The sequence below is a fragment of the Phodopus roborovskii genome, unplaced genomic scaffold (assembly GCF_943737965.1).
Source record: "Phodopus roborovskii unplaced genomic scaffold, PHOROB, whole genome shotgun sequence".
NCBI classification, from domain to species: domain Eukaryota; kingdom Metazoa; phylum Chordata; class Mammalia; order Rodentia; family Cricetidae; genus Phodopus; species Phodopus roborovskii.
Window position 1 is genome coordinate 452,776 of NW_026126575.1, and position 27,824 is coordinate 480,599.

Genomic DNA, 27,824 nt, shown 5'->3' on the forward strand with positions numbered 1-27,824 from the left:
CCATCAGTGTGCTTAGATGTTGCCTGTTTCAATTTTTTTTCCTTTGGCTTATTAACCATTGTTGATATTTCCCAAGTCCTTTAACATACTTTGGATGGCAAAATGGTGCTCTTACAAGTGGGTCCTAGATCTGAAACTCAGGCTTCTTGGCAGCAGGTGTCTTTGTCCACTGAGCCATCTTACCAGCCTCTAAGGAGTTAATTTTTATCAACTATGTAGTTACCCTGAGGTCCAGTTTATACAGAAAGGGCAAGAAACATGTAACATGTAAGGTTCTTTGTTTATCAGTGTTCATTTAGAGGCAACAGTGAGTATTTTGCTTTGTTCCATCATAAGTTCATGGATTTGTTTATGTCACCATTTTTAAACATGCTCAGATTGTTCAAGTCCCTTCCAATTGGCTTTTAGATCCTTTGTTTATGACTCCCAGTGGTCAGTGATTTTTTTTTTTTTTTTTTTTTTGAGGCCAGAGTGATGATTGTCCCAGGATCATTCTGCTTTCAACTTAGAGTTATCCATTTCTCTCAAGTTTTTAATGAGAATGATAATTAGAAATCCCAGTTGGCTATGGAAATGCTACTTGCTATTGGGTCATGTTGGTAATTGTTTCTAGGACTTTTTAGTAGATACTTAGAAATGTTTTTGTTTTATTAGAAAACTAAAATTATGAGTTCAGAATTATACATCTAATTCAGACATAATTAAAAGATTTTTGTTTAAGTTATTGGCTTTTGCTTACCATCTGAAGATCTTTTTGTTGCTGTTGGTTGTGAAACAAGAGCTCAATTGAGCTTGAGCTCTTGGTGGTCCTCCTGCCTCAGCTTTCTGAGTCCAAGGATTCCAAGCATGTACTACCATGCCTGGCAACCTTAGAAAACTAAGCACATTATTTTCTGTGGAGTAGCTGACAATTGGATATGCAGACAACTGAATTTATTTTGATTTTGCTTTCTACATTTTGGGTCAGTTTTGTTCTATATATGTGTAAAATAATTAAATGTTTTAAAGTTAGATCTACAAATTTTTGTCCTCTCATTCTTTCAAAGATATGCTCTTCATTGCTATTTTCTTCTTTAGAGTGCTCCTGTGCCCCCCTTAAAGACAGACCACAGGTGTTTGAATGCCCCTCCCCATGGGTGGGTTATTGGTTATTGCTCTAAACAGGCAGTTATACTCTTATATGTTGTTTTTATTGACCTTTTACACTAGTAGACACATGGTATCCAGGACTATCCCAATGAACTCACTAACAGTTTTGGGGATTTTTCCAAGACTTCACTTTTGTGTTGAAACTGAGGCTGGATCTATGCTCAGTTATGGAATGAACCTTGGCTGAACTCTGGCTTTCTCTTGGCTATACATTTAGAGCCTTCATTTATTCCACAAAGGTTTGATGATTTAGTAACTAGCTCTATTTAGCAAGATCAGCCTAGAATATAACCACAAGCCCCATCATCATAGTAACCTTTCTTGTTCTCATAACTCCTGATCTTTCCACCCATGTCAACATCCATTCTTTGTGATTTTCTATATTCTGTGTTCACCTGGTCCTCAACTATTCTTCTTACCTCCCCTGCCCCTTTCCTACATCTTTGCCCTGCCGACTATATAAGCTCCCGGTAGAAAAATAAAGTTTGCCACTTGATCAGAATCCTGTCTTGTGGTCAATTCCCCCGCGTCTCTTGACCCCCCATCCCATTCTTGGGTTTTTGGGTTCTAGGTTGAAGTCTTGTGGGTCGAGGCACTTTTGTGTTAGCAGACTCTTATTTTGAGCTTTGTTAGATACCATGTAGTTCAAAGCATTAGAGAGACATAAAAGAAGCACCAAGAAGATGGGAATGGGGTGCATTTTTAACTCCAGATACTTAGGAAGCTGAGGTAGCAGGATGGCTTGAACCCACAAGTCTTTGGAACAAGCCTTGGCAATGTAGTGAGACTCCACATAAAGCACATAGGGGAAGAGGATCTCTAGTGACAGGGTATTTGAGATTGCAGGATTCCGTAAAGGAAGAGCTGTTGGGAATAACTCTGGAAAGGTTTGGATAGGTGTTAGTCACTGGATAACATTTCAGCTGTTCTTTCAGCAACATCACTGAGACATTCTATTCATGCATGGAAGCATTTGTGTCTGTCCACTCCAGGCTTCAGAGTCACTTGAGTTAAATGTAAGCTTCCCTAGGACTGTGCCTGAGAAGTAGTCTGGTGCAATGGAAAGGATCTGGCAGTACAGATGTTGCTGGTATGATTCTAATGCCCTGGGTCCTGTCCTGAACTACTTAGCCCAGCTACCAGGCTTTTGCTGGGCCCTCCCTTTGGCTTTAGCATTGTCTTTATAGTTACTGAGACGTTTATCTTTTGTGAATGTGGCTTTGTGATAGGTTCATTTCTTGCCACTCTCCTGTGCAGTTTCAGGCAGGCCATCCAGCAGCCCAGCAGCCAGTCACTGCTCAGTTCCCTGTGGTGTCCCAGGGAGGCTCTCAGCAGCAGCTGATACAGAACTTCTATCAGCAGCAGCAACAGCAACAGCTGATGACTCAGCAGGCTGCCCTGCAGCAGAAGACTGCTGTGGTAGTACCACAGCCTCAGGCACAGCCAGCCACTGCCCCGGAGCCTGCGGTAAGAACCAGTGTGTGTGTGGGGGGGGGTGGGGGGGTTGGCTCAAGACTGAAGAGAGTGTGCAGTGAGGCTAAGGAAAGGGAAGAGGTAACAGAAGCTCTAGAGGACTCTGAGTTATGGTAACGATGTTCTCCTACCCTAGTTGTTAGAATATTTCATTTTTTCCCCTGACAGATCTGAGTGTATGCTATTCTATAGAAAGCAGAGATTGAAAGAATATTTCTAGTCTATTTACAGCCTTATTTTTCACACTGAAGTTATGCTGGTGGAAAAAGTGGTTCTAGGTCTCGGTCTGTGCTACTGCTAAACAGCCAGGGACTTGGGAGCTGATCTGGTCCCTGTTCCTTTTTCAGGGCCAATTTGATTTGTTGTGCCCATCCTTATTTCTGGAGGTTCAGGTGGTGTCAACTGTTGTAAAAGAAAGCATTTAATTAGGGCTTGCTTGCAGTTTTAGAGGTTTAGTCTATTATCACCATGGCGGAGAGCATGATTCCATGCAGGCATACATGGAAAAATAGCTGGGAAAATAAATCTGTATCTGCAGGCAACAGGAAGAGAGAGCCATTGAACCTGGCTTGAACTTTTGAAACCTCAAAGCCCACCCACAGTAACACAATTCCTCCAACAAGGTTGTACCTACTCTTAACAAGTTCATACCTCCTATTCCCACTCAAGTAGTGCCACTCCCTAATGATCAAGCATTGAAAATATGAGACCATTGGGAGCCATTCTTATTGAAACCAATACAGGTGGCCCCACATTTACCCTAAATTTTGACACCATATTGTTCGTTCTTTTGAGTTTGCCATGCAGTGACGTTCAAAGGCTGTTTACTCTGGACCATTTACCACAACATAACCCATTTTCAGAGTATCTTGAAACTGGAACCATTTTGTCAGTTTAGAGATTGAGTGTTGTCTTAGATATTGACTGAATGTGGTAGCAGACCCTATTATGACCAGCCTCTAGTTTCAGCAAACCTCAGAAATTCTTACCTGTTTTTTCATAAGTAACCTGTGGTCTTAGGATTTCTGTTGCTGTGAAGAGACACCATGACCATGGCAACTCTTATAAGGACAACATTTAATTGGGATGGCTTGCTTACAATTCAGAGGTTCAGTCTGTTATCATCATGATGTGGTGCTGGCTACATCTTGAACATAAGGCATCAGGAAGTCAACTGACAGTCACACTGAGGGAAGTTTGAACAAAAGAGACCTCAAAGCCTGCCCCAAAGTGACACACTTCCTCCAACAAGGTCACACCTCCTAATAATACCACCCCCTTTGGGGGCCATTTTCTTCCAATCCACCACACCTTTATTGTGTACTCAGTTTTCTGAATGAGAGTAATAATTTTGTTATCAAAAGACATTTTGACTACATAGCCAATAGTGTTTGTATATCTAGCTATTCTCATTCTCAAGGAGGTCCAACAACTAAACCAATGAAAAGATGTGATAAATCATCTTTCTGAGGATTCATTTCCTACAGAGAATTTGCTGCCCATCCTAAACCAGAACACTTGTATTCCTTGAAAAGGAAACAGTGCTGTAGGTAGATTGTGTTTTTCCATCTTTGTTGAGTGTGTGCTCAGTATCTTATCTGTTTGTTTCTGAAACAACTCAGTCTTCTACAAGAATATGGTAGACAGCAACTGTTTATACTTTTGACCTATAATAAACTGTTTCTGGATAATGGGAGAAGGTTCTAAAAATATTGCATGAAATAGCTAGAGGGAACTTTTAAGTATCTAGTTCAGTCTCTTCATTTTGTGCAATTAAAATCTGAGACCTAAACTAGAAAGTTGCTGCCTATACAGAAGGATTGTACTAGAGCTGGGCCAAGGACCAAGAACACTGACCTGCGTCATGTCTGGGGACAATAATAGCAGATGCTCCTCAAGGGTGGTAAGATGATCCATTGCTACTGAAGACACTTCTTAAGAGTTTCTTCTCTGCTTTTCCCAGACAAAGGGTCTACTGTCTTTGGAATGAACCCTCAGCCTTCTCATAGTGCTAGATGAGCCAGCACTGAGCTCTGTGCCCTAGGTGATGGGTATAGGGACACAAGGTGAAAGCCAACTGGATTCTGTGTTGGCATATTAAAAAATGCCCATGAGGTAGTGTTGACACTGCTTGCTGCTCTTGTAGAAGACTCATCTTCTGTTCCCTGCACCTATGTTAGGCAACTAACAGCTATATAAAACTAAAAGTATCCCATGCCTCTGGTCTCCTCAGGCACCTGAGGAGACAGACAGACAGACAGACACACACACACCTTTTAAAAAAAGAAGTCTTTGACAAAATAGATACCAGACTCCACTCTTTTTCTTTCTTCTATGGTGTACCCCTCCCTTTGAGACTGGGTCTCACTGTGTAGTCTAAGCTGGCTTGGAACTTGCTGTGTAGACCAGTATGGCCTTGAATCCATAGAGATCTGTCTGTCTCTGCTTCCCAAGCACAGATTAATGTCACTCACCAAGGTTTCTTGACTCACTGCCTTTTTCTAACTCTCTTTGGAGGAGGAGACAGTGTGATACAGAAGAGTCCCAGCCACAGTTAGGTTCTGGGACCAAATAAATGGTCTAGTGACCTTGGTTGACTTGTTAGCCTCAGTGGACTAAATATCCTCTTCTCTTGGAAATGAAGTTTCTGGCATTTGTTCTGTAAGGTCTGTTTCCACTTGTTTTCTTTGATTCTCAATGTTCTTAAACCTTCCCTGTGAATGGAGATACTATGTATTACAGATTGAGAGTTCCTTATCCAAAGTGCTTGAGACTGATAAGTACCCGAGAGTTTGGCATACTTAAATACATAAGGAGATATCTTGGAGATGAGATCCAGATCAATAGACAGAATTAAATTATTTCATAGGCACTTATGCAGTGAAATAATTGTATGTGTTTTTTTTGCCTTTTGGCTGTGACCGGCTACATGAAGTTTCCAATGTGGCATCATGTCAGGGCTCAAACGTGTTGGTTTTTGGAGGCTTAATGATTTCAGGTTTTCAGATTAGAGATGATCAACTCTTGCTGTCTTGGAGATGTGGCTCAGGGTCCATTGCTCATCTGTCAGGGGAGGAATCCTCCCACTAGAGGTGTCTTTTAGGTGTGCTGCATCTGAAGGATAAGTAAGAAAAGAGACAGTGTTCTCTCAATAGTGGGGATGCTTCTTCAGAGTCCATCGTAACTGTGGAGTACCCTTTCCAGTGAGATAAGCCTGTCCACTTCTGACCCATGTGGATACTGGCATTCAGAAGGCCCCAAAGGAAGATGCAATGCCAGTACTCTGACCTTCACAGAGCTCTCTGCTTCCTGGTGGGCTGTCACCCTTCCTGGCTTAGTTTGGTTGACAGCTATGCTGTCATTCATCTTGTTGGTGTGGTGGTTGACATACAGACACAGGTAGTTAGTGTGCCTCAAAAAACATTCCAACTCCTAAGGACAACATGAGGATACTCTTCTCTGCTGTAGCATCCTGACCTACTGAGCTTTATGTTCTGGTCTTAAATTCTTCTGTCTTCAGAGACAAAACATAGGAACTGAGCTTCAGTGTGGAGAGGTAGCTCTCACTTGAGTGGAGTGATTGGAGGGAAGGGATAGTTAAGTCCTGAGGCACTCAGTATCCAGGTTTATTTCTGAATGCTTTTACAATTGTTTCGCTTAATACAGGTGGCTTGTGCTAAAGATCATAAATATATTCCTACTTGCTTTTGTTCTGTGAACCACTTCTCAAGTGTCCTTCTATTAGCCTAATCACAATTACTGCTTTTCTTCTGTCTCATGTATTTTCCACTGATCTTCAGTGCCATTTCTCAAGGAAGATTGGAGCAAGTAAATCCCACTAAGCCAGTCTTGCACTTTTGCTGTGGGGTTGAAATAGAACTGTTCCCATCAGTGAAATGAAGGCCTTTAACAACACAAAACAAGGGTTACCATGTTTCAGTCACCCTGAGATTGTCTGATTCACTCCACTTAGTGTAGGAGGGAATCTACAACCCTCTGGAGAAACTGTCATGCTCCAAATCAATTGGCTGGAGTATATCTTCTCTTCTAGGTGTAATAGAAGGTGGAATCTATTTCCTTTCTTGTGGAACCATTCCTGGTGAGGTGTGGTTTGTCCTCAGACCTTCTAGGTCTTTAGCCTAGGAATAGCTTCTATAGTTTAGGCTGGTAGCTCTATTACATCTGGTTGACTTGTACATTGAAGCTAATGGAAGCTGAATTTGTATAAGAACCAGGCAGTTCCTTGGTGATGTCAACCACCAGTGCAGCTCAGATGGTGGGTGTCCTGGTTTTCTTTCTGGTGCTGTTGATAACCTTAGCCATTCAAATCTTTTATGAGCAAATGAGGTGTTATTATACTTGGTTGTTGATTTGTTTTTCTTTTCTGTTTCCTCCTCTTTTTTGTTTATAATGAAGGTTTACACTTCTCTCTCCCTAGCAGATCCAAGCTCCAGCAAGACAACAGCCAAAGGTTCAGACAACTCCACCTCCAACCATCCAGGGTCAGAAAGGTGGATCTCTCACTCCTCCATCATCCCCCAAAACCCAACGTTCTGGGCACAGGAGGATTCTCAGTGATGTAACACACAGTGCAGTCTTTGGGGTTCCTGCCAGCAAATCAACCCAGCTGCTCCAGGCAGCTGCAGCTGAGGCCAGCCTCAATAAATCTAAGTATGTTTGTTCTTAACATGTGGGCAAGGTCTGCTCTGGGTCACTGCTGTATGATTCTTTGCATACATTTGTGGAGGTATGGTAGTATGCTTGTGCCAGTGCGTGTCTGTATTTAGTAAAATACCACAAACTTGCCCACAGTGTGGGCACTGTACAGATCCTGTCTCTCAGTTTCCATTCTCCCATCTGTTCTATGCTCTAGAGTGTTTCCTAAACCTGTTGACCAAGTCTCCTTGTACTGGCAACTACTCATTGGACCCCAAACACTTGCAGGGTGGCTACCTCAGGGGTGGTACTGTCTACACAGTGACTTGACTCATTTTTGGAGCTGCTGCTTCCCTCCTCCCACAGAGGATATGCTTTCACTCTTTGGCTCCATGTTAGGCTTTGTTATTTCCTCTCATGCAGTATTTTGTCTAGGAACACGGGATTTAGTGTGTTTGGCCAAATCTGGCTTGTGAGTTCCAAAGACAGATACTTGGCCAACCTTCATGAAGATGGTAGGGTTGCTGGTTCTGTGCTTCGCATAAAGTCAGTCTTGGTGACCATTGTTTAAATCAGTGTAATTTTAGACCTTTAGCTTCCTTGAAGCCACGCACTCTAAATTCATACAAAGGTAGTGGTAATTATTTATTTTTCTTTGTCATAGAATAACTCTGCCATTAAACACCATTCCAAACATGTGATGACATCTTAGTACTGTTACATTCTAGACCCTGAAAGGTCAGCAGCTGCCAAGATAGGCCTGGGATTCAGCCCCAGCAGGGGTTGCTTGTGCTGCATCCATGGACTTCAGCATAGGTTGCTGTGGATCCTAAACTAACCTGAGGCTCTTGGAAGAGGACAGGCAAGGGGCAGGATTTCGAGAGAGCTTAAGTGAAGGAGACAGCATTTGTAAAGACTAAACTTTTCAGTTTCTATGGGAAGTCCTTTAGGAAAACACTTTGGAAAATGGTGGTTTGATTGAGAAAAGAATGGGGCCCTTCTGTATTTTTATAGTTTCTCTTCCCTTACCCTTGGGGGAAACTTTCCCAGGTCTGCAACCACCACTCCCTCAGGCTCTCCACGGACCTCGCAGCAGAATGTCTCCAGTGTTTCAGAAGGTTCAACATGGAACCCTTTTGATGATGACAACTTCTCCAAACTCACAGCTGAAGAGCTGCTGAACAAGGACTTTGCCAAGCTTGGGGAAGGTGAGCAAGCTGAGTATTTTCTGTCCTTCTTGGCTCTAAGTCAGCTGAAAATAAACTTGAGTGTATCTGTGTCTTAGCTGTAGAGGGATATGCTTGGGAAAGGTTAGCTTGGACCTGTCTTGAAAAGGACAGATTGGTGTTAGGGTTTGCAGACTGACTTCCATCTTCATGTTTTCCAGAGCACTAATTCTTTTTTTTTTTTTTTTTTTTAATGCTGATCAACTGTGAGAGGCAGAAGGGACTGCGTAAACATAGAGGAGAAACTTAGAAAAGATTTAGTGGCATAAACTGGGAAAATCATATGAAGCTGAGTGATTGCTTGGAAAAGTCCCACTCTTCCTCATTGGCTTGCCCTAGAAAGAGTAGCTTAAGATGTGCCTCACAGGATGCTGGGTCCTGATCACAGTCTGTGTTGTTGACTGACCATAGAAAGGAGATTCTTTAAATATAAGACACAGCTCTATCCAGAATACCCATAGCCAGACACAGGCACATCAACACAGATCCAGACAAACATACACATACCACACCTGGGACACCTGGGAAATCTCTCCAGTGTTGAGTTGGAGAAAAACACAGAGCAAAAGAATTAGCAGAGCCATTGAATGTTATGAACTGGTTTCGTGTACAACAATGTTTTAAAAACATACTTTCTACCATTTTATTTTATTTCTCCCTATGTAGCCTGGCTGATCTGGGACTCCCTATGTAGACCAGAATGGTCTTAAATTCACAGAGATCTACTTGCCCTTTTGCCTTTTGAATGCTGGGATTAAAATTGTGGACCACAATGCCTGGCTGGTTCAGCCTTTTAAATAGAAGACAGGGTGTAGGGTTTGACTTTCTTTGACAAGTCCTTTTCATTGTTTTCTCTGCCACTTCTTATTCTGTGCTGTAAACAGAAATCTTTTCCTGCATTGTTGAAAATTTTTATGTATGAGTCTAGTTAATGAGCTGTTGGGTTCTTTTTTAAAACTTTATTTTTAAGTGTGTGTGTGTGTGTGTGTGTCTGTGTCTGTCCATGTGTCCATATGTAGCTATGTGCATCTGAGTGCAGGCCCTTAGAAGCCAGATACATCAGGTCCCCTGGCGCTGGAGTTACAGACAGTTGTGAGCTGCCTGATAATAGGTACTGGGAATTGAACTTTGGTACTCTGGAAGCACAAAAGTATGGACTGAATTGATGAACCCTTTCATCTCTCTGGCCCTGTCCCAGGGGAGTTTTCTTGTTTTATTTTGATTTTTTTAAAATTCTTTTGTCTCTTTTTAATTTTTGGTCTGTATTGCTGTGGTTGGACCATCAGCTTTCACGTAGTCCTGCTGTTGTACTTGTCCTTCATAGCATCTCACCAGTTCCTTCACTGCCACTCCATGTCAGTTCTCAAGCTGCTTGCAGCTTGGAAAATGGCCTTTGAGCATCGGCACAGACAAGGAATTTTTGGTAATAAAGATGTTGCCATAAATGTGGTAAGAAGAGTCAAACCAGAGAGTGTTCTTCACCTTACCATGTGTCTGTGCACCCAGGATTCTGCAAGGATGAACCAAGTGGTATTTTTGTCCCTCTAGGAAAGCTTCCTGAGAAGCTTGGTGGCTCAGCAGAGAGTTTGATCCCAGGCTTCCAGTCAACGCAAGGGGATGCTTTTGCCACATCCTCATTTTCTGCTGGAACTGGTGAGTGTGACACATGCCTGAAACATGAGGCTCACTGTTGTTACCTTCAGGTTTCCACTGTGTGGATAGCTCTAGCATACAAAGAACCCAATTCCTGGTAGTAACTCATTACTTTCCTTCATTCAGTAGTTGTCCAGTCAAAAAATATTTAAGAACCATCTAAAATCACTTCGAACTCAAGCGGTGGAATGTTCTGGCGAATATAAAGGAGTCGATTTCCCTAGTTTGGGATGTGTGTTATGCAGATATTTCTAATTTAACAACCAGTACTCTGGCAAGGTTTTGTTATTTCTTGGGGCCTTTGGGGTGACTTGAAGTATTCTAAGAATTAGAAACTGTCTTACACTTGATATTTTACTAGTCTATTTAAATATGTATACATGCATTTTTAAAAATCAAAGCATTGAGACTTGTTTTCTCCATTATTAGTATAAAAGTTATAGATGTGTATAGAAACAATCCAGATCACCTATGATCTTATCACCTAGACATAGCATAGTGACTTCATCTTGATGTATGTCTTAGTCACTGTTCTATGGCTGTGAAGAGACATCATGACCAAGACAACTCTTATTAAAAAAAAGTCATTTGATTGGAGACTTGCTTACAGTTTTATAGGGTTAGTCCATGATCATCATGGTGGGAAGCAGACAGGCATGTTTCTGAAGCAGTAGCTGAATGTTTTACATCCTAATCTGCAAACAGCTGGCAGAGAAACACAGGGACTGGTATGGCTTTTGAAACTTCTGAGTCCACCATCAGTGACACAACTTCTCCAAAAAGGCTGCCCTTCCTAACCCTTCCCAAACAATTTCACCAACTGGGGACTAAGCCATTCAAATATATATGCCTGTGGGGGCTATTCTCATTCAAACCACCACAATGTACAGTCTGCATTTAACATTTTTAGTGTCACAAACATCATCATCTAATGAAATTTATAGATCTTCCTCACCAAAATACATGTGATCACAATTTTCAACAATTTCAGGTTTTAGTTTAAGATTGTGATGCTGTGATGTCCATCTGTATATTTTAAAACCTGTTTCTCTCAGTAAGTCTAGCATGGGCTAGAGAGGTGGCTCAGTGGATAAAGGCACTTAGTACCGAGACTAACCACCTGAGTTTGAGCCTCACAGCCCACATAGTGGTAGGACCCACATGGTGGTAGGTGCCTCCTAAGCTCCTGCACCCTTGATACACTTTCTGTACTGAGTGGTTTTGTGTATCAACTTAACACAGACTAGCAAGTCATCAAAGGAAGGAACCTCAGCTAAGGAAATGCCTCAATGAGATCCAGCTGTAAGGCATTTTCTCATTTAGTGATCAGTGGTCAGTGGGGGAGGGCCCAACCCATTTTGGGTGGTGCCATTCCTGGGCTGTTGGTTCTGGGTTATAAAGGAAGATGGTCAGCAAGCCATGAAAGCAAGCCAGTAAACAGCTCCCCTCCATGGCCTCTGCATCAGCTCCTGCATCCAGGATTATGCTCTATTTTGAATTCCTGGTGATGAACAGCAATGCTGAAGTGTAAGCCAAATATCCCTTTCCTTTTCAACTTACACTTTGTCATGGTGTTTCATCACAGCAAAAGAAACCCTAACTAAGACACTTTCCTATGCTGGTCTACCTGGGTGAGGCTACCACTGTAGCTCCCTGTACTTTCTGTCACCTCAGGACCTTCATACCCTAGTCTCTCCTTGCTGCCACTGACTGCTATAGATCTAGCTTGCCTAGGGTGGGCCCCTGCTAGCCCAAGGAAGGGCCAAATATGCCCTTGCTCTCACATCTTTAGAGTCTGGATTCTTTCATTTTGGGGGTCTCTGCAGTGGAAGTAGTACCAGTTGTGAGTGTGAGTGAAGCAGCCAGGTCCCAGGATGTTACTAGTTCATTCAAGGATGTCATGCCTTCTTTGCCTTTCACATTATCATATGTCACAAACTATACTTTGTTGACGCCGAGGAACTACCATTGGATAGGACATACATGTGGCTGCTGTGGCAGTGGTGGAATCATCAAAAGAACATAGAATCATAGAAAATAGGGAGAGGGCAAAAAAAAAAAAAAAAAAAAAAAACTGGGAGTCAAACCCTACCACTGTGTACTCATACCACAATAAATAAAAGAAAAATATGTAAAGGGATATAGTTAAGGGGACTTGCTACCAAATGTAATTACCTGAATTTGTTCCCTAGAAAACACATGATGGTAGGAGAGAAGCAACTGCTGCAAGTGCACTGACCTCCACATGCATGCATGTACATGTACACACACAAAATAAGTCAAAGTTAAAATTAAAAAGAAGCACACCCATTTCACAGCTGCTGCAGCATCTTATAGGGAGGCTAATGTTCTGCTCACTCTCCCTTTCACTCAGTCCAGGGCTGGGCTAAAGAAGTGGTGCCACTCTCAGTCAAGGGAGGTCTTCCCTCCTCAATTATACAGTCGAGATATTTCTCCATAGTCAGTCTCTGATGCCCATCTTCCAGGTGATTCTAGGTTATGTAAGTTGACAGTTAGCTCTCCCATTGCAGAACTTTGAAGGACATCTTAAATGCAAACTGTAGCAGGGTGCAAGGGAAAACCGAATAGTTCAGGTCATAGTGTTGTGTGGGTGGTGCTGTGCTGCTGTTACAGAAAGTGTGCTTGTTGTAGGAGCTGGGTACAGGGCTCACTATATACATTGACCAGGCTGGCCTCAAACTCATGATCTTTCTGCCTCAGTTTCTGGAATGCTAAGACAACAGTGTACATCACCATACCTGACTTTCAGATTGAGACTTTAATAACAACCAAACTGAGTACTAAAATGAGAAAAAAGGCAAGTTCAAACACATACCTATCCTGCTGCATCTACCTCAGTGCATCTCATGGTGTGTTACAGGACCCCTTGGTGTGTCTTGCTATTAGTTGGGTTATTTCCATTCACCCCCTCCTTTCTGTCTAAATTTGGATTTTCTCTGTTATTTGTCTCTTTTATGAATAGATGGTAAATGCATCGATATTTACTTGATATTGTCTGTTTTTCTCATTTTTCTTTCCTGATCTTTCCTCTCCACCTAACTGCAGCTGAAAAAAGGAAGGGTGGGCAGGCTGTGGACTCTGGCATCCCACTTCTAAGTGTGTCTGATCCTTTCATTCCTCTTCAAGTACCTGATGCTCCAGGTAGGTATATAGGACTCATTTTAGGGTTAGCATCTTGAGTCTTCTATTCCAGGGCCTCCAGGGCCTCTGGAGAGATTTGCTTTAAGCTCTTGATGGCAAGGACCTGAATTCTAAATCCCAATATTTGGATGCTGCTGTATATTTTAAATTTTTTAGTGAGATAGACAAACTTGGGGCTGGAGTAATGGCTCAGTGGTTAAGAGCACGACTGCTCTGCCAGAGGTCACGAGTTCTGTCCTCAGCACCCACATGGCAGCTAAAAACTGTCTGTAACTCTAAGATCTGACACTCTCACACAGACATACATGCCAGCAAAAACAGCAATGCACATAAAATAAAGATAAATAAATCATTTTTTTTTTAAAACGATAGACAAACTTATTTTGGAGAATACTAACTCTTACAAAGAGAATAAAATATCACTTCAGGTTATACCACTTGTAATTTGAATCATATCAGTGTTCTTTTTTACCATGCTTAATAAAATTATTGTTAGTATATTTTGGGGAAGTGTGGTCGAGGTTTTCATTGAACCCAAGCTGGTCTCTACCTTGCTGTTTAGTTAAGGATGACCTTTAACTATTGATCTTCTTGCTTTTACCTGCAAAGTACCCAGATTACAGACATATACCTCCACATCTGGTTTGTGTTTATTATAATTTTGGAGGCCTATGTTTGGAAAGAACATTAGTCCAATGTTATTTAAGTACAGTAATAGAAGTCATTAGTATATGATAAAAAGTAGGTGTACATAATTGTCAGGTGTGATGGTAGAGCTGTGGATGACCCATCTGGTTCCTATTTGTACTTTATTACTTTATAATACAATAATACATGATGAAAGTTGATATGGAATATGACTCAGGAGACCTAGGGTCCCTACCAGGTTATGCCATTACCTGAACCCTCTGGGCCAGACTCCTCATCAGTGAAGAATGTGACTGCTGGAGTTCCATTATCTTCCCCTATTATTGATTCTTAGGAAGCAGCTAGAAAGTGAAGCTGGTTATTTCCCACTGGGGTGACTTTTAAAATGATGAGTGGACTTGGTGGATGCTAAAGGCTGCTTCCTGTTCCCTCCCCCCCCCCCATATTCTTTTCAGGAGACAGGAGAACTGTAGTTGGTGTGAGGTCTCCTTTTGTGGGAAAGCAGCCAAATCTGGCTCCTTAGCAGCATCTGACAGCTGTTTTGCTTCATTCTCCCTTTTCCCCAGTCCTTAGATCTTCCAAGGCTTGACCTTCATCTGACAGAATATGCTTAGTTTCTTTTCTTCCAGGGTTCAAAGATCTTTGATTGGCCACCTCAGGACTGAGAGGGAAGGACTGGAAAGATGGCTCTGTAGCTAAGTGTGATGATATATTATTTATTATTTATTAAAACTTGCCTGAGGATTCAGAAAGCAAAGTCAGCCTCAAGCTATAGAGATCAATCAGTGGTGGTACACACCTTTAATCCCAGCAGCCAGAAACTAGGAGGTGGTGGCACACACATTTAATTCTAGGACTCAGGATTAAGAGGTATGGATCTCTGTTAAGTCCAATGCCACCCAGATCTACACAAGATTGATCCAGTCCTAAAGAGAAACAACTCACACAAAGATGACCTCAGCACCTGGGATTACACACCTTTAATCCAGCACTAGAGGGGTACAAAAGTCAGGAGCAGGGTCTTGAGTAGTCAGTATCAGAGATTCATTCCCCAGCCACATTGAGGATAGAAAGACACTGAAGTCTCAGGATTCTCCAGCCATGCTGAAGAGAGGTCACAGTCTGAGGTTTGGTAGAGCTAGGATTGCCTTTCATTCTGAGGTAGAGTAAGAGCTAGTGACCATCTGCTTTGCTATTCTGATCTTCAGCTTGAAGCTTGAACCCTAAAGCAGTCTCTGGGTCTTTTATTTATTGAGCTACATCTGGCACCCAACATGACATACTTCCTTCAAAAATGTTATACCTATTCCAACAGAGCCACTCCCAATGCGCCTATGGGGCAATTTTCATTCAAACTACCACACCAAGTAAGCTGTGATCTCTCTTGGTTTTTCGTGGAAATGTATACGAGACATTTTAGTAGAGAATTTCAGTGAATTCCTGCATCACTGAATACAAAATCCAGACTTATGTCTTGTCTTTCTTTCAACAAGTTAAATTAATTTCCATCTTGGAGCCTTAGCACTTGCCAGTATTCTGTTAGCACCTGGAAAGCTTCTCCTTCAGCTCCATTCCTGTATCTGAGCTTCTATGCCATTTTTTCAGAGAGAGCCTCTGTGGTCTTACAGGCACTCCCAATCATACCTTGTGGCTTTTCCTTCATGACACTTGTTAGAATGGTTGGCTCTCTTTGTTCCTGTTTGCTTTAGCACTTCATTGTCAGTGGCAGGGCCACTGTCTTGCATAGTGGCACTCTGAATATTTGGCAGGTCAGATGGATAGATGAAATGAACTCGAGGTTGTTAGCCTCCATTCCTGTTCCCACCTCCTAGACTCTAGGTTGATGTTCACAGCCTGCACCAGCCCCCAGCCACCACCCCCCTACCCTCACCCCCACTCCCAACCCCGTGCCTGTGAGAACCAAAACATGACCATCCACCCATGCTGAGAGTGAATAAAGAAGGCACAGCTCATGGTACCAACAAGTTGCCATACTCTGGTGAAAGAAATGATAAGGCTCAGTAGACTCCCAGCATCCTTCATGTCCTCCAGTATGTCAGGGAGCTAAGAGCTCAAGTTCAGGTTCTGGCACCTGAACATACTGCATGTGCTCATTGTTGGCCACACCTCCAACCCCCTTTCTTCTCCTGATAGTTGTCCCCATGGTAAGAATCTAGGAGTGAAAAAGCCATGCCTTTTGAGTGTCTTTTCTTCTAAAAGGTTTCAACCTGTAGTCTATAATCCTCCTTGATCTTAAAGGTCTCCTGAGTGGTGGGTGGTAGTGATGTCAAGTCCTAACCTGTGAGCCAGCAAGTGAGACTTTCCTCTTCCTTGCCAAATCCCCCAAGTTGTAGACATTGCTTTTATCCTTGGATTTTGTAACTTGAAATCAGTAAAGCCTTTGACTGAGGATGACTGAAGATGTCAGTTAGGGGGTATAATAATAGATTTGAGCTTAAAAGGCCGGGTTATCACTATGGACATGTAGTACTAAATGACCGTTATCTGATTACTTGAATCAGAATTCACATCCTGGAAACTTGAAATAGTAACATTTTCCTTTGGAAATAGGAAGGAGTGTCTATTGAAACTATATTTGGCTGTGTAACTTTACCTGACTATAAAGACAACATGCTGTTCTGACCTCAATTCTTAGGTTTGTATTTTCAACTGGGAAAGCTTAGTTATGAAGTCATATTTTTCTCTTGCTTACTTGCTTTTGTAACCTCTAACTTTCACTCAACCAAGAAATAGACTGAAATAGACTTACTGGTTATGAATTACCAGACTCTGGGTGAAAGGACATTAGAGAATTGTAGTTTGCTTGTAGGACTTCCCCCCCTCCAAAAAACGATACCATGACCACAGAAACTCTATTAAGGAAAACACTTAACTATGAGTAGCTCACTTACAGTCTCTCCTGTGCTGCTTTTTAAAATTACAGCAGCCCTTGCTGTCCTAGAACTCATTCTGTAGACCAGAAATCTGCCTGCCTTTGCCTCCCAAATGCTTGGATTAAAGGTGTGTGCCACCACTGCCCAGCTAATTCCTTCATTTTGAAGGTTAGTATTCCACTGTGTGGTAGCCCACATGCTGCTTGTCCGGTTTCCCTTTGATGGGCATTTGGGATGCTTCCTTCTGTGAATGCTGCTGCTGTGAACACAGTGCAGGCATCTCTTTGTGACCATGCTTTCTTCTTTTGCCAGGTCGTATGGTATTCTATTTTAAGTTGTGAGAAACCATCACCCTGTCTTTCAGAGAGACTGTGCCTTTTCTTTTACATACTTCCTGCAGTACATAAAGGTTTGAGGAAACAATTCTGACAGTACCTCTTCAGCTCTGATCTCTTGATTCCACAGCTCTGTACGACTAAAAGAGCACATATTAGCTGCCCTACAAGTGCTACTTCATGGAGTTGGAGGGCTTTTGAAAGCCATTCTTGGTTGTATGACCCTCCTTTATCTCTTGAAAAAGACAGGCAAGAGGAGCTGTGTGTCATATTGAGCAGTCCTCTCCCCTTTTGGCTTGATATCATTTCATTTCCAACTCCTGCCTTGTGATATTGAAAAGCTCAAGGTCATTCATTGTAAGTGCCTTATTTTCGAAACTGTCTTCCTATAGCTATAACCTCTAAAGTGGAATGAGAATGGGGCATGGTGCCTGCTCTGGTTCTGACTTGATGATGCTCCAGGCAGTTTACTGTCTGTCTCTTAGGAACTACTTAGAGTGACTAGATTTTACTTCTTATTTTTATTTTAGGGCTTTTTGTTTGTTTGTTTGTTTTTGAGACCAATTTTTGTAACCCAAGCTGGCCTTGAATTTTTGAGCCTATTGCCTCTACTTCCCAAGTGCTAAGCCTAATGGCATGTATCACAATGCCTAGCTCTATTTTTAGTCTTAATTAGTGAATAGTATTCACGTTTATCAACTGAGTTCAGCATGACATTTTAGTTCATTATACAGTGTATAATGTTGCATCAGAGTAATTGGTGTTTCTTTCATTCCATAAAGTGACTAAAATTTAAAAACAGTATTTCGCATTATAAGTCTTACAGGGTTTGTTTGCTCTATGTCGAACAAGTCACACATTTCAAAAGCCACAAAACTGTATTAATTACTTTATTGTTGCTGTGATAAAACATCATGACCAAGGCAAGGCAGAGAAGAAAGCTTGTTTTGGGCTTACAGTTCCAGAGGGTTAGAGTCCATCACTATTAAGGCAGGGAAACATGGTAGCAAGCAGACATGGCAACTGGAACTAGACTCTGAGAGCTCGGGACTCACATCTTAAACTATAGATGGGAAGCACATCTCGAAGACCATGCCGATCCCAGTAACATACTTCCTCCAGCAAGGCCAACCCTCCCCCCCCCAAACATGCCCAAACACCTACCAATTGGGGACCATGGAGGACATCTTGATCAAACCACTCACTATAGCAGCCAGTCGGTTTTGTTTTGTTTTGTTTTTTAACTGGGATTCATAATAAACTGTCTTTTGAGCATGTTTGGTAGACTGGTATGTTCTAATCTTCGGGTTTATATTGAAACAGTCAGAGTCTTCATATGACAGAGTCTCACATGTAGTCCTGTCTGGCCTGGAGCTCTTGAAAAACACACTGGCCTTAAATTGGCTCCTCTGCCTCCCAACTGCTAGCTAGGATCATGGGTGTGACTACCACACCAACTGTCTTAGGGTCTCTACTGCTGTGAAGAGACACCATGACCTCAGCAACTTGTATATAGAAAAACATTCAACTGAGGCTAGCTTACAGTTTCAAAGGTTTAGTTCATTTTCATCGTGATGAGAAGCATGGCAGCATGCAGCAGACATGGTGCTGGGAAGGCAGCTGAGAGTTCTACATCTTGATCCCCAGGCAGCAGCAGGAGTCTTTGTACCACACTAGCATAGCTTGATTGTAAGAGACCTCAAAGTCTACGCCCAGAGTGTCAACAAGGGCACATCTACTCCAACAAAGTCACACCTCCCTATGAGGGCCATTTTCTTTCAAACTACCACAAAGCTTTCTTTTTTCTTTTTTTTAAAGGAAAAAGTAACCCATCATAAAATATTCCAGCCTAATGTCAGAGAGCCATTTTGATTATGTAACTTAGACTGTTTGTGAAGGGCTTATAATCTCCTTGTGTTGTGAGGGTACCCAGTGCCTTCCTAATAGTGAGAGTCCTGAAGAGGTGCACCAGCCCTATGTTCACACTGCCCACCTGTGCAGAAGGTCTGCTTTAATACATGGTGTTGTTCTCCCCTCTGACTCCCAACATTTCTAGCATCTGAGTGCTCCCACACAGCAATGACCACGACAATTATCTGTGTTTATAGCCTGCATTTTCAGGTTTGGTCAGAAAACAAAGACTCCTGAAAATTAGTAGTTTATCCCATCTTACCCGTTTTTATTTCATCAAAAAACCCAAATAAATATGTTTTTGTTGTTTGTTTTTCAAGACAGGATTTCTCTGTGAGGCCCAGTCTGTCTTGGAACTCACTCTGTAGACCAGGCTAGCCTCAAACTCAGAGATCTGCCTACTTCTGCTTCTAACTCCTGAGTGCTGGTATTAAAGATGTGCGCCCCCACTGCAGTCAAACACATACACCTTCGTTTTGGTGTTTAGGTGCTTAGGTGGAAATCAGAGGACAACTTAAGGAAGTGCTTTTCTCTCTATCCACCATGTGGTTTGTCATCAGAGACCAGATGCCTGCAGAGCCATCTCTCCAGTTCAAATAAAACGGAAGGGTTTTTTAATCCTCAGGGTGCATACCCATACATCAATAATTTTTTTATATCAGAAAGCTGAGGGCAGAAATGGATACAAAGAATTAATCATCACCTTTGATCACCAATCCATCCTAGGAAGAAAGGCACATCAGCTAATAATAATAATAACAGGGCTGTCTTTGTTCTTATTTCTTAACCTCAACAGGTCTCTCATTCATCTATGTGCCTTTCTAAACTTTAAATTGTTCCCCAAGATTTTCTATCTCAAAGCCATTAGCAAAAATATCTTAACCTAACCTTAAGTCATTATTTAAAGCTTTGTTTTTAGCTATGATGCACACTGAAACCTGTGAACACATCTCCCAGTGTTGAGATTAAAAGAATTTGAGCTAGTCTGGCTTCTAGGACACAATTGTTTTTCTTAATCATTAACCTAAGTAAGCCCCAGTTTATATAGCTTCTCAAGAGAAACTTAATTCCTAGCTGCATGACACTTTCTTGTTCTTATTGTCTACGCTCTATAGCCCCTGCTTTATCAGAGGTGGGATCAACACTATATTCTACCTTTACCTATATTAAATTTTCCTCTAGCCTTTATCATAATCCATTACTGTATTTACTAAAAATCTTTAATCATCAAATTTCTATTTTAAATAACATTATTATTGTATAAAATCATTACTTTGTTAAACAATACAGCTTAAGAGGAAATCATCTTCATAATCCACAGGTAAAAATGCCCAGGAGAACAGGATATTTCCATGAGATAATCACACTGCATTATAGGCAGTGGGGATCTCCCCACATCCATTCACACCATGCCAGACACCAGAGGGCAATGGCAATGGCAAACATGCAAAGGCACAGCAGTAGCAAGAGACATCCTGGAGCTAAAATCATCAGGGCCTTTCCTATCTGAGATTCACCCACCAGTGCCTGGTGTTTTGGTGGATTGATCTCCTGAAATCAGTTGCCACCTTCTGCTCCTCTGTGACAGCCACTAGCAGAGTCTCTCCTTTTTTTGAGACAGATTTTCTCTGTGTAGCCCTAGCTGTCCTGGAACTTCCTTTGTAGACCAAGTTGGCCTTGAATTCACAGAGATCCACCTGTCTCTTCTTCCTAAATATTGGGACTAAAGGAATGCTCCACCACTGCCCAGCTTGAGATTCTTTCTTTAAAAAACAAAGAAACAAACAAACAAAACTAACTAAACAACAAGGGCAAAAAATAAAGTGGAAAATCTGGAGGTTGGAATTTAGCTTACTTGGTAGAGTGCTTACCTAGCAAGTTTGAGGTTCTGGGTTCAGTCTTAGCACCGTGTAGTGCCTATAATCCTAGCACTAAGGAGGTAGAGGCAGGAGGATTAGAAGTTCAGTGTCATCATTGGCTACATAACAAGTTTAAGACCAGCACAGGCTATAAGTGACCATGCATTAAAAAAAAAAAAAAAAGTGGGGGAAAGGAGGAAATCTCGAAATGGAAAAACTATATGTACAGAGAGGCCTGTTGTTGCCAGTGCCTGTAGTGAAAAGAGCGTTTACTGTAGGGTACAGATGTCTGAAAGGGTTGGAAATGGTCTGTATCATTACTTCAGTGATGATTACATGAATGTATACATTTGCCAACATTCACCATGTTGTACACATTTAAAATTGGTGATGGTTGTTATATCATCAATCAATAAACAGACCCAAGGGCCTCCCTCACCTTGGTGAACTTTGAGTTCTACTTCACCTGGGGAAATAGCCTTTTAACCTCAATTGGAAAGTATTGTGGGGGGATTTTTAAAATTCCATTTATTTATGTACTTATTTGTGTTGTATGTATGTGAATGCATGTGTGGAAGTCAGAGGGTTACTTGTAGGAGTCTGTTCTCTCCTTCAGTGGGTAGGTCCTTGGAACTGAACTCAGTTTTCATGTGTAGTGGTAAACACTTTTACCCACCCAACCATCTTGCTGGCTCTGTTGAGTTTAGTGTTAACAAGATACTATTGGTCTGTGTTTTTATGGTGCCTCTTTAAAGTGGGGAGCCCTGAACTGTGTACTCATGAACAGCAAATGAACTACTTGCTTTATAATCTCATTGAATTTTTGCCTTTTCTCTGCCTCTTTCCCAACCTAGAAAAACTAATCGAGGGACTCAAATCTCCTGATACTTCTCTTCTGCTCCCTGACCTCTTGCCTATGACAGATCCTTTTGGCAGCACCTCTGATGCTGTGATTGGTAAAATCCCTGTCTGTTTCTCCAGTCATGCCTGTTATGTGTATGTTTGTGGGGGTAGCTCTGGCATGGGGAATCGGGGGAGGGCAGAAGTGCCCTCAGGCCTCTGTAGTCCTTGTGCATGGTTTAAAGCTAGCAGGCAACGCTGTTAACTCTATTAGTCCAAAAGGAGTGTCTTTTTCTGCTTTCCATGTGTACAACCTGTAACTCTGGCCTTTACTGATGTCCTATGATTTCTCCAGTATATTTCTCATGAATAAGGAAGAATAGTAGAAAACAGTTGGTTTCTAATTGTCCCTGGGAGCTTCCCTGAACTTAGTAGAATCGAGTTGATTCTTCTTTAGAAGGTCAATGCTTATAACAAATACCCATACCAGGAAGTCTGCCTGGCAGTTCATCGCCAGAGTAGTCCAGCACAGCAGCTTGGTCTGCTTACTTTGTTATATTCTTTTTTATGCTATATAAGCAAAACCTTTAAACTGCCTGGATGGATTCTTGGAGGGTTCAGTCATTAGATTTACACAAGAAATGTTAGCATTCCAGAATGCCATGGTCTCACAGAAAGGTAGGCCTCCATCTGTGAGACATCACAATGTGCAGAGCACTTCCCTGCTATATCATGAGATAGGGTGAGGTACACTTGAGGGTTGTGCATTAGATTGGAGGATGTTTACACCAAGGCTGGCTCATTAAAAGGGTAAAATTGCCCAAACTAATGATGAACAAAGCTGTTTTGGTTGTTGTTGGCTTTTGAAGTAGGGCGTCATTGTGTAGCCAGGCTGGCCCCAAACTCATGGCAGAATTATAGGTGTGAGCCACCATTGCCTGTCTTGAAGCCAATCTTTTCTGGCATAGAAGAATTTGCTTCTGAAAAGTTGCTTATATCCTGCACTTATTTGTAGGAACTGGTGATGACTGCACCATCCTGGTAGCCAGCCTTGTACATTCATGCTCAGTCATTGAAGCCCAGGCAGTGGCAGAGTAATATCACAGGCTGTTCTCTGCAGCTCACCTCAGACTTGGGAAGCAAGCCTTCATAGGTTTTCCTGAGCAGCATCTGACTTCTTCCTTTTCTTACCCTTTCCTCTCCACTGTTAATGCCCCTGATAACAAAAGAAAAGGCTGATGTTGCTGTTGAGAGTCTCATACCTGGACTGGAGCCACCTGTTGCTCAGCGCCTCCCATCTCAGACGGAGTCTGTGACCTCGAACCGCACAGGTCAGTCAGGGCCCATGTAGCTGCAGAGCTGGCAGAAGAGTAGCCTCAGAGCAGGGCTTCCCACCCGTGACAGATGAACCTGTTTATTTGCATTCTGGTTGGTTTTTACAATGGATGCCATGAATTGTTCTTACAGTCCTGGCCCAAGTGCTTGCATATCAATCAATCTCCAACATCAGAAAGAAAAAAAAAATTCTCTTCACTGGTGGCAGGTTCCCCCTACCTCTTTAACACAAGTCAGCTCAGATAAATGGCTGCCTTAACCCTTCTAGCTGTTAAGCAGACCTCCTCAACTTCCTTACACACAGTACTGGATCTGTGGAGCTCATCTTCTGCTGTTGATATTCTTTTCCGATCAGGGTTTCCATCTAGAGGCGATTTTCCTTTTGCTTGTAGGCAAAATTGAAATTTTCCTTGAATCCAGGGTGGCTTTCACTCTTGAAAATTTTAGTCTTTGTTCAAGACCTCAGACACACACAAACAAATCTGATTGCATTCATTTTTGTGAGTCCTAATTACCTTGACAAGATTGTCTGATAGTCTGCCTTCAGGAGATTATAAACTAATGCGTGTGTGTGGGGGGGGGGAGGGGGGAACCTCCCCAAAGGCAGTGTGGTTCCTCTTGTTTTTCCTCACTTGGATGTTTTCTCCCAGGAAATACTCCCTGCTCAAATGATTCATCTCTGAATCTTACCTTCCCCATTTCTTTACTTGGAATAATTTACTATGTTTCAAGGAGAATTCAAATTTAAAGACTAATAGAAAAAGGTATTTTGCATGGGAACACTGGAGTCATGGCGGGTTCCTTTCTGATCAGTTTCCTCACTTCACTAAGAACTTTCCTCCTGAGTGGGGAAACATTAAGTGAAACTCTGGTTACAACATCCTTTTTTCAATGCTATTTGCTGAGACTGGGTTGTTAAGTTATATTGACATTTGAATCACAAACTTGTTTGACCAACAGCTCTGAGCCAAAAATCTTGCATTTATATTTACTACCAAGTAGATTCTAGGATACGTGTTTTTGTGGATAGACATTTAGAGAGCTTAACATATTTCTTTTGGTTTTCTTTCTGCACCTTGACTTGTACATATGGCCTGTAAGTGCAATAATTTAAAAGTCAAGGTATAACCTCACAATGTTGTTGTGTGCTGTTTAATGCCACCGTTTCGGGGATGATGGTGACTGACTCAGACTCTCTCACTGGGGACGACTCCCTGCTTGATTGTTCTCTGCTCTCTAACCCCACTGCTGACCTTCTGGAAGAGTTCGCCCCCATAGCGCTCTCTGCTCCTGCTCACAAAGGTAAAATCTTTCTTGGGCCCACATGTACCCTGGAGTGTTCCCCTTTGTCAAAAGTCTTTGTTAATAAGGTGTTCAAGTTGTCCACTTCTATGGAAAACATGGGTTTGTATTCTTAACCACTGTCAGAATTCTTCTCAGAGTAGTTAGTAAGCCCTGGTAACTACAGATGGGTGCAGGGATCACTTTCTGACAAGAACTGGCATGCAGATATTCCATGTTACCTTTGAGAGCCATGTGCCTTAAGGGACAATGGCTGAGCCCACTGAATGATTGTGATTATTAATATGACATTCATTGGCCTTAGAAAGGAAAGTCATTTCATCCAGTTTGACTCAAGATTTTGAATGTAAAGAAATACAACCCTCAAAAAATCATTCCTCAAAAACTGAACTTGTGAAAGCTTTGAATATTATTTTGCCTTTGAGTAATTTATTACTGAGTTTCTCACTCTAACCTGTCATTTTCACTTCCTAGTCTTGACTTGGTCTGGTTTGAGATTTTGCAGGCAGAGTAGCTTGGGTTGGGTTCTGAGGTCTGTTGTGGTGGTAGCATGCTTGCACATGACAAGCTTATTTCTGTGTTTGAAGAACATTAGAAATTGAACAGGTTAAGTACTTTCCAAAGGAAATTCAAGAGGGAAGCCTCCAGAGATGACTAAAGACAATGGGCTCCTGGTTGCAGTGATGATAACTGGTTTTGTTTTATGGCCGGCATGGGAAGTTACATGTATAGACAGACACTGATGGCTGGCAAAAGTATGTTGATAGCAATGTGTAACCACACAAAAGCATTCTCTGTAAGGGCTCAGCTAGCTTTTGCTGGAGACAGCTTTAATTCGATTGAAGAATATGCTGAGTGTGGTGGCACATACCTTTAATCCCAGCATTGGGAAGGCAGGAGCAGGTTGATTTGTGTGAGTTTCAGGGCAACTGGGCCTACATATGAGACACTGTTTCAAACAAAACAAAAGAACAGCAACCACCCCAAAAAATGGGAGAGGGGCATAGTCTAAGAAACTTAGGTGTTTTTTGTACCCCAGTTTTCTGATTTATTAAAAAGCCCCCCCCCCCCAGACCAGGAAGTCTTGCCATTTTACTTGCTTTGTACATATTGGTTAATTCTCTTCCATTGTTGGTTTTGGGTCATGGTGTCAAACTCAAGACCTTGCAACTTGCTAAAGCACACTCTGCCATTGAGCCATGCCCCAGCCTCTACATGCTTGCTCCTCTCTCATCTTCTGCCCCAGGCTTCCAGTGTTTCAGTTAGGCCTCTGTTAACTCAAAAAGATAGTGACATTTCAGAGATAGCTTCCAACTGTGACTATGGTCTTCTACAGAGTAGAGAATTCTTCTAATAGCCCATTTCTCAACTGTTCATGAAATCTTAACATTGTAAGTTCTATAGATTTTTACTTCTATATACCTGTATTTTCTAGTTTTCTACTTTTATTTCAACTCAGAAAAATAAGTGCTTTCACCTTTAAGAACAGTGATTGTTCATAGTTGAAGGCTTGATGCCTCCTTCCTGTTCTCTCATTTGCTAATCTCTTCTTCTGTTGTTTCTGCTTGTGTGCTTGCATTCTGTATTAAGCTGCAGAAGATAGTAATCTCATCTCAGGTTTCGGTGTCACTGAGGGCTCGGAAAAGGTGGCAGAAGATGAGTTTGACCCTATTCCTGTACTGATAACCAAAAACACACAAGGTAAGAAAGAGGCTGGAGAAAAGAGAAGATCTTGACATCAGGTCTCATCAAAACACTGTCTGTAGCCTGCATGGTGGATGGGAGTATCACCATATAGTGAAGGACACTGGATGATGGCAGTTAGTGTAGGCTGGGCCAACATGAGAGGCAGGTGGAGATGCTGATCTTTGTAGCTTAAAACCTCATTGACTTGGGGCTTATTTAGAGAAGAGTTAGTTTTTATGAAATGTCAAGCCAAAAATAAAGTGCTCTCTAGTCGGTAGAAGCCTAAAGGTATGTGTCAGAAGTGTTGAACATTTTTATCATAATTGGAAAATATATAATAGATGTTCTTTCCAGAGAGCTAACAGTGGTATTTTAGTGTCTGCTGCATCTGTAGATTTTGTGGACCATTCTTTTCCTCTTTGGTGGATTGAATTATTTGAGCATGCACAAAACACTAAAGCACACCACTTACTTCTTTTTTAAAAGCACGGTCTTATTGTAGTATCCTAAACTGATTCTCCTTAAAGCAGAAATTGATCTGTACTTTTTAGGAGGTGGCTTGCTGTTGCTAGGCTAATGGACAGACAGGACTTTTAGGCAAACGAGTTGGTTTGGAAGCAGCAGCATCTCTGTAGTGTCCTGCCTCTACTGTGGTATGCATAGAGTGAACTACTTCTGGTGGGAGGTAGTGGCTAGCCAATGGTTATGTTTAGAAATCAACGTGTGAGACTTTTGAAATGTGAAATGTTGCTTCTCTGGGATGTCCTTGTTTTTCTTTTTCTCCTTTGCTTGCTCTGCACATCTAACCCTAATCCTCTGTGTTTTGTATTGAATCCTATCTTTCCACTTCCAGGTGGGCACTCTAGAAACAGCAGTGGGAGCTCTGAGTCCAGTCTTCCCAACCTAGCCAGGTCTTTGCTGCTGGTGGATCAGCTCATAGACCTGTAGCCGTGAGCCAGTAGCAGACGCAGTTCTGTAATCTTCATGCCGTAATACACATTTTCATTACGGAGTTATGAGAAAAATGAGTTTTTTTTTTTAAATCTGCAAATAAGGGGCCCTCAAGCCCCTTTCTCCCACCCCTTGCCTTCTCCTATAGAAATGATAAGGAAAGAAAAATCTCTGACCCTCCAGATCCGTTCCTTGGCCGATTCCTCTCCTTAGTTTGCTGTGTTTTCTCATTCCCCATCTTTAATAGCACTATCTTAACTCAAGCCTAGCTGCCCTGAGCTTCACCTCTGCTAGGATCCACTCACAGAAGCTTGACTGTCATTGAGCCTGTTATGGACACTTTGTCTCATTCTTGCTAGGAATGGCCCCATGACAGTCCTATGGCCTGTCTCCCAGATGCTGATGTGTGTCCATTCTTGCTTTTTATCCTGATGCAATATCATGAGGACATGGCAGCTATGGCTGGTCTTAACTCCAGGCAGTAGTCTGAAGACAGGTGTGCTGTTTAAACAGGGCAAAACTAATAGGATGTGTTTGTGAAGAGAAACTGGGCTCAGCTCTAGCTAGTCATCTTTGACCTTGATTGGTAATAGACTGAGCCAAGGTATCTTACACCCATGCAATCTTCTCAGCTATCTAATTTGTCTAGCTATCTGGCTTCCACTGAATTGTGATTTCTCAAATCTGGAGGCGTGACTGCAAGTGCTTAAGATCCTTGAATAAATGTGTATGTGATATAAATAC

General features: G+C 42.0%; 1 protein-coding gene across 1 annotated transcript in view; it reads left to right on the forward strand.

The window, feature by feature from the left end:
• Aak1 (AP2 associated kinase 1) overlaps nucleotides 1–27,160 on the forward strand; it is a 147,792-nt gene extending 120,632 nt beyond the window's left edge. The window contains exons 13-22 of the mRNA XM_051203446.1: nucleotides 2,407–2,634; nucleotides 7,061–7,293; nucleotides 8,329–8,486; nucleotides 10,053–10,157; nucleotides 13,224–13,319; nucleotides 21,821–21,922; nucleotides 23,036–23,137; nucleotides 24,333–24,443; nucleotides 26,034–26,144; nucleotides 26,983–27,160. Of these exons, the coding sequence (XP_051059403.1) occupies nucleotides 2,407–2,634; nucleotides 7,061–7,293; nucleotides 8,329–8,486; nucleotides 10,053–10,157; nucleotides 13,224–13,319; nucleotides 21,821–21,922; nucleotides 23,036–23,137; nucleotides 24,333–24,443; nucleotides 26,034–26,144; nucleotides 26,983–27,077 (1,341 nt within the window). The 3' untranslated portion in view covers nucleotides 27,078–27,160. The remainder of the gene's footprint in view (nucleotides 1–2,406; nucleotides 2,635–7,060; nucleotides 7,294–8,328; nucleotides 8,487–10,052; nucleotides 10,158–13,223; nucleotides 13,320–21,820; nucleotides 21,923–23,035; nucleotides 23,138–24,332; nucleotides 24,444–26,033; nucleotides 26,145–26,982) is intronic.
• Nucleotides 27,161–27,824: the final 664 nt, after the last annotated feature.